The sequence below is a fragment of the Saccostrea cucullata genome, unplaced genomic scaffold (assembly GCF_032062105.1).
Source record: "Saccostrea cucullata isolate Sc308-1 unplaced genomic scaffold, CSIRO_AGI_Scuc_v1 ctg12404, whole genome shotgun sequence".
NCBI classification, from domain to species: domain Eukaryota; kingdom Metazoa; phylum Mollusca; class Bivalvia; order Ostreida; family Ostreidae; genus Saccostrea; species Saccostrea cuccullata.
This window is the reverse complement of record NW_026920629.1, coordinates 3,110-17,621: the sequence shown is the minus strand read 5'-3', so window position 1 is coordinate 17,621 and position 14,512 is coordinate 3,110. Positions and strand designations below refer to the sequence as shown.

Sequence of the window (14,512 nt, the reverse complement as noted above, 5' to 3'; positions counted from 1 at the left end):
TAAAGTGTCAACTTGGATCCAAATTGTATTTTGAGGTAGGTGTATGTAAATTATTCCCAAATTTTCTCTCTTAATTAAAGGCCATATGATTGAGGCATATTCTAAATTTCTCTGATCTCAAGTTTATATTCAAGCATTATACTTATTATTTTATGATTTTAGGAGTATAATCTCCCCTGTTGAAGATCTGAACTATGGTGGATATACATCTGCAAGACCATCAACAGAGAGTTTGGACACCTGTATACCAATACTTCTACCAATCACCTCTGTAACCTTTGCTGTGTTCATCAGACAGGTAAAAAAAGAGATAATTTTTCAAGATCATTGTAATCAAGTAAAAAAAAAGTAGATGTTTAGATTTCCTGTTTTAAAAAAATGTCATATTTTACTTTATCACAATTATCCACTGTATAAAACATCCCCATGGAAGCAAATGAAAAAATGTATTGCCGTATTAATTAGCTAGCAATTTATACCTGTAATCTAATGTGTTAGATTAAAATTGCCTACACAGCATCTATGCCCCACTATTTACACTTAGGCCATACCAATTTCTAATATAGTTCGTCGGATTCGCCGCTTCTATTTTTAACAAATCCAAATTATAATATTAAAAAAATAAATTTCGCGCGCGCGTCCAAAAATATCCGAATATAAATTTTTTTCTCGACTTTTTACACAAAACGCATAAAAGACTTGGAAATTTGTATGACAGAAGCGCGGGATTTACTCAGTTTGTTTGCAAGATGCCCGTGTAACTGTTTGTATGTACCAGGGGTGAACAATTAGCATATCCAAACAACCAGGGATCGGGCTAGTTGTTTTCTTCAAGGAGGTAGCCCGTCGGGCTAGTAAAAAACATAACTATACACAAGCAATGCAGCAATGACAAGAACAATCGGTATTTTCACTTGTATTTGTTATAAAATTCCCAACCAGTTAAAATTTTCCAGACAACATGCTCCTATTGTCAATAAATCTCCATAATCTTATCTGTTTTGTACTTCTATCTGACTTAATTACTTCCAAAAACGATCGTTTTTTTCCTAATCCGAATTTCCTCTATTCCTCAATTTATGGTAAATACATGCAGATATCTCATTAAATTATTTACGATTTTCCAATGAACTGAAAGATAAGTGTTTTGTAACTCACATAAAATATATTTCCAGTGTATTTAATGATTTAAGATGAAAACAAAATGAATTTGATTTTATTCTTAATGATCTAGTGCAATGATCAAGAAAAAAGGAAGATAAATCATTTAAATTAATTTATTTTTTTTTCATGATAATTTATGCATCATTGATATATAATTGATAGTGAGAACTTTTAACTTTGATTTAAAAAAGAATGACCCCAGTACCCTGACCTTTTCAGCAATTAATTTCTTCTCCAGATAAGTATTTATTTTAATTTTTGCCCCTCTGTTTGGGTTAGTAACTTTTTACTAGGGGCTATTAACTTGAAAGCTGCCACTAGCCTGTGGGAAAGTACTTGATTTTTTCCTCAATTGCACACCCCTGTGTACTATAGAAGAACTTAGAAATTTTTGCCACTAATATTGATTATATTCGCTCACCTCATAATTTTGAAAACTGAAATAAAAAAATAAATATTTATAAAATATTTTCGCTCGCTCGCCTCTCTTTTTATTTTTGAAAATCCAAAGAACTATGTTACAAATTGGTGTGGCCTTATCAACTTTTTATGCAAATTATCATGTAAAAACATACTGATCATTAAGGTCTTCCGCTCAGGCGGAAGACCTTCTACTGATTCTGATGGTTAAGATTATTCATATTATTCTTTTTTTTTTTTTTTTTCCTAGACGCCAACTTTGAGACCTCGTAACTCGCTCATTTCTTGACGGATTTCGTTCAAATTTTTAGAGCTTATAGACGTTAATAAAGTCTATCAGAATGCTTTCTAAAATTTCAAAAAGTCACTTCCGGTTTGGAGTTATTGCCCTTTAATCGAAAATTTATAGGCTTTCGTTTCCAGACAAAGGCTCAGAGACGGCTAAAACTGGAGCAGAAATTCTACTGATTTTAGATAATAGAAGGATTGAAGTTGTGCACATCGGTTTTCATTTTTCGATTTCTGCGCTCAAAACGGTGCTAGATAGGGGTCAAAAATGAGAGTGCCTAAAAGCGCAAAATTTTACATATATTTCCTTGTGTATCTTTTAAACTAAAAATATTTTGTTAAGACATGTTTCACAAAAGTTGTGCATAATTTTAAGATCTATCATTTGACATCAATAAAAAGGGGCTGGCCCCTCAAATTAGGGGTCAAGGGAACTTGAAAGTTTTTACTTTATAACTCAAAAACGGTAAATATTTCAATATGGTTATTGATTTGAAATGGGTTCTTTAACATCTTATTGAACTCATGAAAACGTTTTTTTTGTTCGGGTCATGTGTTATTAAATGAGCAGAAAACTTTATAGTCCATGTACAGGTAAGTGATTTTATTCGGCAAGTGTAGAAGAATTCTTTATGCGTATAACATGTATAACTGAAATAACTGGATAGAAACAATATACATAACTAAATTGAATGTTAAACTTTGTTGAAATAAGGTTTTTAACACATTCTCGAGCTGGATTGATGCCTTGCAGAATTTTCAGAGACAACTTTCTCTTTTTATTTATTTTTTTAAAAGACGGGAGAAAGGGAAAAAAAATACTGATCGTATTTCCTTCGTTTATTATTCAATGTATAGCATTATTTATATTTTACAAAAGCTTTCAAGCTTAGAATAATTCACTGTCTCTTAATACATCCATCGTAAATTCTTCTCGGACCTTGGCTGCTCTGTGTACTGTTTAGAGTTATGTTACCCGTTCATCGATCGCCCATTGACCCGTATACACGTTCAGGGAGTTCGATACACAGTGACTGTGTTGTGTGTAAACCAGTGACGACAATCATTTGCGCATTTTATTTTTATTCTGATCTCCGTTTAATGTTGAAACAAATAAAATTGTAAGACAATAGAAAAACATTAAATAACTCAGTCTTAAGCTGCACACATTTTACATACAAAACTTACATGTATACAACCATTTCTCCGATCAAAGGACAACCTAGCTGAAGAAAATAAAACGGCAGTGTTTATTTTGTATACTAGACCACTTATAGCTTTGGTATTATAGAAATTTCACACGCTATCTTGTTTCCTCTGCAACATTTATTTACTGTTTAAAATCAAAGAAAATATTTTTTGCGTGAATCGTATAGAATATTTCTACAAACATACATGAAGGTTTTGTTGAAAATAAATATGTATTCAAATATATTCATTGTAAATGTGCATTCTATTCTATATGACGAATGGCTAGTGCATGCTGCGATTTCAGTTTCTCCGCTGCTCAGGTGAGATTACAAAGTGTATGGGCGAGTTCATCAACCACACTGAAAAAGTGACACAGGATGGCCTATATCCCATTAACATTTTCCACAATGATCTGCCAATTTGACAGTAATTTGCGCGTACATTAATATTAAATTCTTCCTTTTTGATGTGTGTTATTACAGTTTCGATATTTAAAAAGTCGGGGTTCTCACGCCTGCAACTTTGTTTTTGATTTGTACGGCTGATTCTATTTTTGGAATGATATACATATAGCGTGGAGCATTTCCATCATTGCGATTGGTTCATGTATACGGGCCTATTGATCTAATTTGTGTATACCGGATTCAGAGTTTGCTATGTTCTTTAAATTACTTGTAGCGAATATAAATATTTAAAACATGATAAATGTACGAAGTAAATTGTAAGTGGGAGAGACATTTTAAAATCTAAAATTACATAATTTATAATTGTATTGTACGGAATGATATGCTTATATCTATGTATTTCTTTTATTTCGTCAAATAAAAAGAATATCATGTTGATATGATTTTACAGGCACATGATCATTGTAAAAATATACAGCTTAAATTACATGGAAGAGCTCTTAAAACAATATACATCCCAAGCTTTTCAAGAATTTCCGACAATCAATAAAATCATTTCTAATTTTCATAATTGTCTTTCTGGATTTTTACACTATATTTATAGCAATTTAAAGTTACAAAAAAGATGGAATCATAATTTTTATACAATATATTTGGTGAAAGGCTAGCTGCAGATGTGTAGCTCGCTAGATGAAAAAAAATTGGGATGGATCACCAGAAAGCTACAGTGCCACCCATATTAAAAGTATATATTAATTGTGCACAAAAAATTGCATTTGGTTCTGGAGTAATTTCTCAGAATTCTTACATAGATCAACTGCACAAAAGATGGATTTCAAAATATTCCAGATACCTCTATCAAGTACTAAGTACTTGACATTTGCAAGAAGCTCGTTGGGCCGAATTATTTTTCCACCCAAAATGGAAGAATAATTAGTTGATATTTTCGATATCTAAAATTCCGCTCAGGAGGACTATTAAAAAAAGTTTGTAAGGAATGTTTTGCTGTAGTAAAATTGAAGGAATGTGCTAGAGACACACGGTAAGTAATATTTTTAGATTGCTGCAGTTGAAAAACACCGATATTATGGAATCACTGTCTAGTTTTGAGAGTATGTCAGGGGGGGGGAAACATGGGGCATAACGGGCGAAGCCCGTTATGCTTAAATTATCCCATGTTTCCCACTATTGTTGATGTCCCTGGCATACTCTCAAAACTAGACAGTGATTCCTTATATTTCCATTTCATTGTGAAATAAAATTGTAGACTTAGACATTAAGAATGTAGACTAATCGATTTAAATTACACGGGGACTTCCATGCCAATTTCAATAGTCCTCGTACACTGACGTCAAACACAAAGGCAGCCGCACGAGATTTACATGCATATTTGGCCTCCTTAGCCTCAGACACAGAGACAGATGCGCACGAGATTTGCATGCGTATTAGGCCTCCTTAGCTGCTGACCTATCGACCTGCCTAATTTACATTCCGGCAGAATTATCAGGAAATCAACTCCGCTTACTTTCAAAGGGTTATTATAGAGAAAAAATTTAGAAATGGAAATATTGAAATATATAGCTTCAGCGCATTTTTTTTTTTTTGTGCACAAATATATTAACTTTTTAATGGGTGGTACAATAGCTCTCTTACCTGGCAATATAGCTAAATTTATGTGAAAGTGAAAGGCTGGACAATTAATTTTATACATGTAAGATGCATGTGGTGCTGACGGCCTTTGAGCATACGCAGAATACCCAGAAAAGGAACAATATTTCAGCTCAAAAGACAGTTTAAACAATGAAAATCGCTAGCAGCGCAAAGATAGAATTAAAAAAAAATCAGAGGTGGAATCAGGCGAATATAATCCTTTTACAACACCACCTACATGTACCTCGTATCGATACAATTGTGTATATGCTCTCATTAAAGACCGGTCTCGGCGTCTTGAATCCAAACGTACATATATAATGTATATGTACTTGAAAAATATGTATTAATATGTCTTTAAGGTAATATCATGAAGGAAACTTCATTTATATTGTAAAATTTTCTATATATTTTTTTTGGATTATTCGTATTTCTCAATTTATCATGTTTAAATTTCATGTATTTATTTTTAGGGTATATTAAACCTTATTCAACAGCCAGTCTGTCCATCTGTCACGAGAACTTTAAACTTGTCAATGATAATAATTATTGAATGAGCTGAAATATATAGGACTTTCATATATGTCATGTTCATTAATCGTGACATGTGATTTTCAAATATACTGTGACCTTCATCTTGGAGCTTGGCCTACATAAAAATAACATTACTTTAAATTGACAAAAACTTTCGAAAGCTTCCATTTTATAAAAATGCATTACCTGTGACAACGCCTTTCAATATTCAGTATGATTATTTACCATTTGACCTTGAAGTTTTGACCTGCTTTTCAAAAACATTAACAATTGTCATACAATAAGAACGAGAAGAAAGAGGGCTTTTATTTTACCCCTGTGTATTACCTGAGACAACACTTTTCTAAATACACTGACTTTTGACGTGACCTTGAAGCTTGACTTACTTTTCACAATTCTAGCTTTGATCATAACTTTTGAATGAGAAGAGATAGGACTTTCATATTACACAAAAATCACATGACTGTATGTACTAGTTTATAATGAACTTTGACCTTGACGTTTAACCGGTTTTTCCATTTAAACATAACATAAAAATTTGACCATAACTTTTGATAAAGAAAGGGTACCTCTTTCATACCTGTTTTACACATGTTAGCTGTGACAAGGCTTATTGAAAAAAAAGAGTATAGCTTAAATCAAGGTGTGTCATGACCTTGAATCACGGTCATTTAGGATAAAATGTATGCATTGTTTGAAAGAACATGTGTGAATTTGTCAATACAGTAGCACACAAATGGGATATGCTCTGACATCACCAGCGTGTGTCATGGTGTGACGCAAGGTCATTTTGACAAGGTCAAGGTCGCAAAAATAAATTTACTATCCACTTTTTAAATAGTAGAACATAAGATGATATCTACCCTTAAAACATTGCTTTAACATTAGAACGTGACATGACCTTGACTCAAGGTCACTTCTCCCTGTCCGCAGCTCCGACGGAAGACCTACTCGTTGCTTTGCAACGAGCTCGGCTCTAGTTTCTTTTATAATTTTATTGTTGTTTTAGATGAGGAAGCACTTGGTATCTTTAATACCATTCACAATGCAGGCTACTACAGAATCACAATGCGAAAGCTTGGATGTACCCAATATTCAGTGAGTGCATGTGCAACTTTATGTCTTCTTCTTTAAAATGTTCGAATATAATGTATATATAGTGCAGTTATTTTTGGATTTGATTATTTGCCTTATTCTCTTATTCAAACTTTCTGAAAAAGTCTACTAACTTAATAATTTAATCCTTGGATCAGTCCATTTTAAGCTCACCTGAGTCACTCAGGTGACCTATTGCTATCTGTTTTTGTCCGTTGTCATACGTCGTTCGTCGTCAATCGATCGTGAACTTTTGAACATTTTCAGCTTCTTCTCTGCAACCACTCGACCAATTTCAACCAAATTTGCCACAAAGCATCTATGGGTGAAGGGGAACAAAAATAGTGAATTTCATGATCCCTGCCCCCCTGGGGCCTGGGGGGTGAGGCCAAAACCACTAAAATTAATGCAATCTTTAAAAATCTTCTTCTTTATATCATCAAGCAAAACTGTTTGCATGATTGTAATCAGCATTGAAGCCTTTACCAAAATTGTGAAATTCATGGCCCTGGGGTCAGGGGTTCTTGTGCTAGGGCGGGGCTAAATAAGTATATAGTGAACATGCATTATTTCTTTGAAAATCTTCTTCTCTGCTCCTGAATATTGAATAAACTAACTAAGTAAATAGTTATGATGAGCAAGAGTGCCTCTACCAAAATCGTGAATTTTATGGCCCCAGGGTCAGGGGTTCTGGTCAAACCGGAAGTAGCAAAAAATGTCAGGGGATGGCTTAAACATTATATAGAGAAAATACATGAATTCTTTGAAAATCTTCTTCTCTGCTCCTGGGGATTAAATAAACTAACTAAGTACATAGTTATGATGAGCAAGAGTGCCTCTACCAAAATTGTGAATTTTATGGCCAGGGTCAGGGTTCTGTCCAGGGCACTTTGTTGATTATATAGTGAAAATACATGAATTCTTTGAAAATCTTCTTCTCTGCTCCTAGGTTTTATATAAACTAACTCAGTACATACTTATGATAAGCAAGAGTGCCTCTACCAAAATTGTGAATTTTGTAGCCCCAGGGTCAGGGATTCTGGTGTTAGGGCGGGGCTGTATTGATTATACATGTATAGAGAAAAAACATTAAATCTTTGAATATTTTCTTTTGCTCCTAGGTTTTAAGCAGATGAACTACCTATATAGTTATGAGCAATCCCTAATCTTCAAGAATTGTAAATTTCAGGGCCCCAGGGTCAGTTGTACCATAGAGGGGGGGGGCTATAATTATATACTGAAAATGAATGAATTGTTTGAAATATGCTCCTTGGTTTTAATCAAATATTTTTGAAAAGCAAGGATGCCTTTCCAAAAATAGTGCAATGTGTGGATCTAGATCTAAGAGTCAAGGGTTCATGTGTGGTAGGGGCACTACTTATTATTGCTGAATATTACCGATTAGTTGAAATGCATTTTTTGTTCCCCTACCTTGCCTATGGGTATAAAGTAACATACTAAGGAACTGCTAAGTGTATAGTTATGATGACCAAATTGTAAATGCTATAGCATCTGGCTTAAAATATGGATCAAATTCAATCAATGGAAAGTTGTTGAATAATCCTCAGGTGACCTATAAGGCCCATGGGCCTCTTGTGATTTAAATGGCCTGAGCCAAAGGCTCAAGTGAGCTTTTCTGATCAAAATTTGTCCGTTGTCTGTCGTCGTCATCATCGGCGGCGGCATTGTTGTTGTAAACTTTTTACATTTTCATCTTCTTGATACTCCAAACCACTGGGCCAATTTCAACCAAACTTGCTACAAAGTATCCTTGGGTAAAAAAACTTAAAAAATGTTCAAAAAGGGCCACCCCCTCTTCCAAGTGGAGATAATTATGAATTAGAGAAAAATTAATGGCATTTTTAAAAAATCTTTCTTGTAAGAACCGATAGGCCAGGAAAGATGAAACTCTCTCCAATCAATCTCAGGTTGTGTAGATTCAAGTTTGTTCAAATCATGACCCCAAAACATTGGGGCCAAAATGGCCGATTAAATTTTACTGACAGTATAAAGGAAAACTCTTTAAAAATCTTTTTCTCAAGAACCACTGCGTCAGGAAAGATGAAACTCATGTGAAATTATCCTCAAGTAGTGTAGATTCAAGTTTGTTCAAATCATGACCCCCAGGATAGGGTGGGGCCATAATGGCCTTTAAAAGTTTTACTTAGGAATATATAGTAAAAAACTCTTTAAAAATTTTCTTCTCAAGAACCACTGGGCCTGGAAAGATGAAACTCATGTGGAATCATCCTCTGAGATAGTGTAGATTCAAGTTTGTTCAAAGCATGACTCCCGGGGCTAGGGTGGGGCCAAAATGCCGTTAAAAGTTTTATATAGGGAAACCTTTTAAAATCTTCTTTTCAAGTACTTCAAAGCCATGATTAGTCATTATACCCGCACTTTCTAAATAGTTTTATCTGTTGTTACTGATGTAACGTCCGTCTGTCCGTCCGCCTTACAGTATCATTTTGAATTCAATGTCAGATGTAGACATGAATAGATTTATATGAATGCCTAATTACTTTTGGCATATCTGGTTGGGGGTGTCATGTAGATGTGCATATATATTTTGTTTGCCCTGGGGATCAAATGGGGGTCGAAAAATTTTCAGGTTTTTTATGTCATGCTAAAAACTCCGTCTTCCCTGAACTGCTTTCAACATTTTACTCAGCAGCCTAATCATCTTCTGGGAGATGGTTGGTGGTGTCATGTAGATGTGCAGTAAAATTTCAAATTTTCATTTTGCCCCGGGGATGCCAAATATTGGCAAATAGTTTATGTAATTTTAATGCGTTTTTTATGCAAAAAGCCCCTTAGTCCCTACTACAGAATCCTTCTACATTTTACTCAGCAGCCTAATCATCTAATATAAGAGATGGTTGGTGGTGTCATGTAGATGTGCAGTAAGGTTTCTCTTTTTTTTTGCCCCATTGGTCAAAAAAGTATTAACTTAAAATAAATAAAAATTCTCAAGTGAACAACTTGCTTCCCCTTGCTTAGAGCTCCTTCTACATTTTACTCAGCAGCCTAATCATCTTTTGAGAGATGGTTGGTGGTGTATATATATGTGCAGTAAGGCTTTTACCTAATTTTGATTTTGCCCTTTTTCAATTTCATCAAAAGCATATTTTTATGCTAAAAGCCCCTTCTTCCCTGAACTCCTTCTTTATTTTACTCAGCAGCCTAATCATCTTTTGGGAGATGGTTGGTGGTGTCATGTAGATGTGCAGTAAGGTTTCCTTTCTTTTTTGCCCACGGTCAGAGGCCTGTTCAAATGGGGGCTCGAACACATCAAATGAGGTTTTTTATGCTTCAAGCCCCTTCTTCCCTTTCTCTCCGTGTTACATTTTACAAAACAGCCACATCTTTTGAAGATAGTTGGTGGTGTCATACACATGTGCATAAAAAGTTTTGACCTTTTTCATTTTGCCCCGGGGTTCAAACCTTGCATTCTAACTTTCTTCCAACAATCGAAAATTGAGGTTTTTTATGCTAAAATTTCCTACCTTGTTCCCTCGAACTCCTTCGTACATTTTTCAGCAGCCTAATCATCTTAAGGGAGATGGTTGGTGGTGTTGCTACTGTGAATTATTAATATGATAACTAATTATATGCTTAATAAGCCATTACCTTTATTTTTACAATAAACAGGGGATCAATATTTATTTATCATATATAGGAGAGTTAAATATTTTGAAAATTAGGTAAACCATCAACATCATAGGTTAAAAAATCATAGCATCCTGGGAAACATCTTCAATTCTTGTGAGTAATGTACATGTCAAATGTGAAAGTCATATCTCTTCTCAATCAAAAGTTATAAGCAAATGCAACATTTTTTAAAAAGTATTAAAGTTTCTAGCATGAAGCTAAAAGTCAATGACTAACTACCCCACTTCACGATATAGGTTTTTCATGTTTGAGAAAAAAGTTTTAAAGGGTTTGTTTTATTGAGGAATAATATACATGCTTGTATAATATGAATTCTACAAAAATGATGAATTTAAAGAAATGTAATTTTTTTGCAAGTAGGTCAAACTTCAAGGTCATGGGTAAAAAAAAATCATACCATTGTTATAGGTAAATACTAATACATGTATATGTTTAATACAAATGCCTTGTCTCTTCACTTTTGATAGATATGACCATGATGACCAAGGTTAAATTGACAGACTGACATACAGATGTACATATTTCTTTGTGAATTGGTTAAAATTGGCCCAGTGGTTGTAGAGAAGTTAAAAATGTAGAAATTTTCCAGACAAACAGATGGACGACAGACATAATGTGATAAGGAAACTGGAAAAGCTCAAATGAGCTAAAAATTTTGGATTCACAAGTATTTTAAATGGTTATAAATTTTAAACACTTTTTTTTTTCAATTTTTGGAGAAGCTGAAAATGTATGATTTATGTATCCATTATTGAAAAAAAAGTTGAACATTTCAGAAAACAGTATGATTGAAAATAATTAATCAAGGTGTTTTGAGTATCAATATAAATTAAAGTTTTATAGCTAATTCAACTGCAGAACTCAGTCAATTTTAAGATGCACAACCTTTTCAAATCTTATAATTATTGTTTTTAAAATATTTAATCAGTTCTGATTCAAGGGAGAACAATTTACAACCAACATGCTCATGTTTTATGTTATTATTACAAGAGAGAGTTTTTTGTGAAAACATCTCTCTCTGGAATTTTTTCCCTCATATGGAGACACCGCCACTTAAAAATAATGAAGACAAAATGTGTTTGTTAAACACTGATGCCCATGTATGGCAGCTTATGACGAAGGTTGAAGTTTCTCAAATGTATGGCAAACTTAAAGGTCAAGGTCAAAGGGTTAAAATTGTTTATCAAAGATTTGTTTAGGAATTGTGAAATAAGAAATTTTATTTCCTGTTCAAAAGTTAATTGCCAAGGTTAAATTTTTTTTAAACATTGTCAAACTTCTAGGGTCAAGAGTCTGAACATATTTATACCTGTTGCCACACACATCAATGACCATGATGACACATATAAGCATGAAAGCCCAAATCAGCAAATCTTGTCAAAATGTAAGCCAAATTAAAGTGTCAAATTTCTTCAGAAAACATGACAGACATTATTAATTAAGAACAAAATTTGTATATAGTCAAACTTTGTTGAAAAAATCTATGGACAATCACTGGATATTGTTTACTTAAGATTTCTACCCATTGCTCCAGTCGACTTCAGGAAGAGGAATGAAGATGACAGGACTCCTTACCCTGTCCCTGGTAGCAGCTGACAACGGATCCAACAGCAACAAACCTGTACACTCCATCAAAGACAATGGAGCCGACAGCAACAAACCATGTACGCTCCATCAAATATAAGGTTTTAATGAAATGTCAGAAGCAATTTTCATACACAGTGTTTTGCACAAAAGTTTTGGGTGGAAGTCAAATAATGTGCATTAATTATCTTATGGCTAATATGTTGGTTCTTCTGAAACAAAATATGACTGTTGAATGGATCTTAATTAACAGTCTTTCTTCAATCTTCATTTTTTTAGCAAAAGAAACAATTCAAGTCTTTGGGATTTTCATAATGGACATGTTCTTATGTCTTTCAGATGCTCTGGATGTTGTGGCACTATCTCCATCACTGGTGAAATGGCTAAATTCTAAAGGACAGCCCTCACTTGGTTACCAGCAACTTTCCAATTCTCTTTGCAGTCCACCTCTTCATCTCTCCTGATGGTCTCTGGTGGAGGAAATGTTGCAGTGTAGTCTTTACCGGTATGTCCTGGCTTATAGGTTACATACTTACATGTTATTTCTTTGATTTACTCTGACTACATAGATCACCAAATTTTTTCAATGTACACTTTAATTTCATGCAATTGCCATTTTGTTTCAGTGAGACAAAATCTTCATAAACTAATTCAGACCTTCTTTCTCTGCCAGGATATCCATAGAATCCCCACTGCTTTGCATGGACCAATGGACTACAGAGTGACACATAGCAGTAAAGTTCTGTGCTCATTTGTTGGTTTTTGGAGTGTACATGAAAATTTGCTGGGAGACATTTCTACTTTCTTTGGATGTGGCCAATCTTCAGACTTTCCACTTTCCATTTCAGTGGTGATTTTAAGCTTGACAGTGCTTTGACCTGATTGAATTAACATTCAAGAGATGCATGTGATATTTCAGTGGTGATTCTTCGCTGGACAATGCTTTGATCTGATTGGATAAACATTCAAGTGATGGATATGAAATTTCCGTGGTGATTCTAGTTGGACAATGCTTTGATTTTTATAAACATTCAGAGATGGATGATTTCATGGTGATTCTATTTAATTTAAACATTTCATTAAAATTGATTTCATTAAAGAGCTCCATTACCAAATAAAAGTTGATGAATTTCATTCAAGTGATGGAGATGTGACATTTCAGTAATTACATTCAAGGTGATTTTTAGTTGGATTCATAATGCTTTGGATAAACATTCAAGTGATGGATAATTTCAGATGTTGATTATTTACATGTGACTCTTTAGTCGCATTGTGTGATTCTAGTTTTAGGAATCATTCAATTTCTAATAACATCTCTGTAGTGATTTGTGTTTCATGTGTGACAGATTTACATTGATGACTCTAGATTCTTTATTCTTCAGGGAGATTTGTTTTATGATACAGGGTGATAGTATGGTCAGAATTGTACTTATTTCTCTGAATTTTTTTTTTCTTAAATGATTCTCAGCAAAGTTATTAAATTGGATTCTAAAGGAATTGACCTTAATTTATAGGTAAATATATGCTACTGAAACTGCAATGAATTCCTGTAGATTCTGAAATGGATGTTGAAGGACTAGAAGTTTGAACTGATGATTGCAGCTACAGTACTTAGGAAACCTTCAAAGAGACAAAATTGATTTTTAGGTATAAAGTGCATCTATGTTTTAAATTTATAATTTATTTAAATTTTTTAGCTATGAGTATTGAAAATTAAATCTTGGGTCACCCAAATGTTGCAGTGGTTAGAGCATCTATAGCTGCGTTAAAGTCGCAAAGTAAGGAGTTGATCCTTACGTTGTGGGTTTGAATCCCACTGTGGGACGTAGTGACCAGTCCTTCTGATAAGTCTGTATAAACAGAGGTTCCGTGTTACAGTATGTACTGGCACAAAAAAGATCCCTTCCTGCTAAATGGCCCTGAGTGCCAATATAGGACAAAATTTGCAGCTCTCCACCAGCAAGTGTTGGTGTCTCTATTTGAATGAAAAATTCTCAAGAGTGAGGTAAACAATATACATGTACAATAATACAATCAATCAAATGTTGGCTATTGAGCAGTGTGATTGTCATTTTTTGCTAGATCACTTGATCCAAACACTTGAGTGAGCTTTCCTGATCAAAAATTGTTAGCATTGTTATTGTTTAAAAAAATCTTATGAATTAACCATTTCTGCCATTAAACATTTTTCATCTTTTGCAGACAAAAAGGTAAAAATACTGAATGTTGGTGACAGAATTCTTTAATTTTCTTGGGCTTCATTTTGTTCAGTACTTATTTGCCATAGAAGGGTACTATAGCACTTTGGTGTTCACAAGGACTTGTTAATTACCGGGTACCCTTAATTACTTTGAGGATATATAGGTTAAGGAGACATTTAGAACTTTTTTTTATCCTAATTATTGGATTAATTCTTATTGTAAGAGTGTATTTGTATCACTCACAATTCTATGTAAGTATGGATGTAATCTTTGCTAAAAAATATGCTACTTAATTAAATTGAGTTTGTC

General features: G+C 33.8%; 1 protein-coding gene across 1 annotated transcript; it reads left to right on the top strand.

Annotated features, from left to right (window-relative positions):
* Nucleotides 1-185: 185 nt before the first annotated feature.
* Nucleotides 186-12,466, top strand: LOC134254446 (uncharacterized; the record flags this gene model as incomplete). Its single annotated transcript, XM_062736962.1, has 4 exons — nt 186-298; nt 6,661-6,749; nt 11,953-12,082; nt 12,342-12,466. Coding segments are annotated over 4 exons (457 nt in total), but the record flags the coding sequence as incomplete, so codon positions are not given.
* Nucleotides 12,467-14,512: the final 2,046 nt, after the last annotated feature.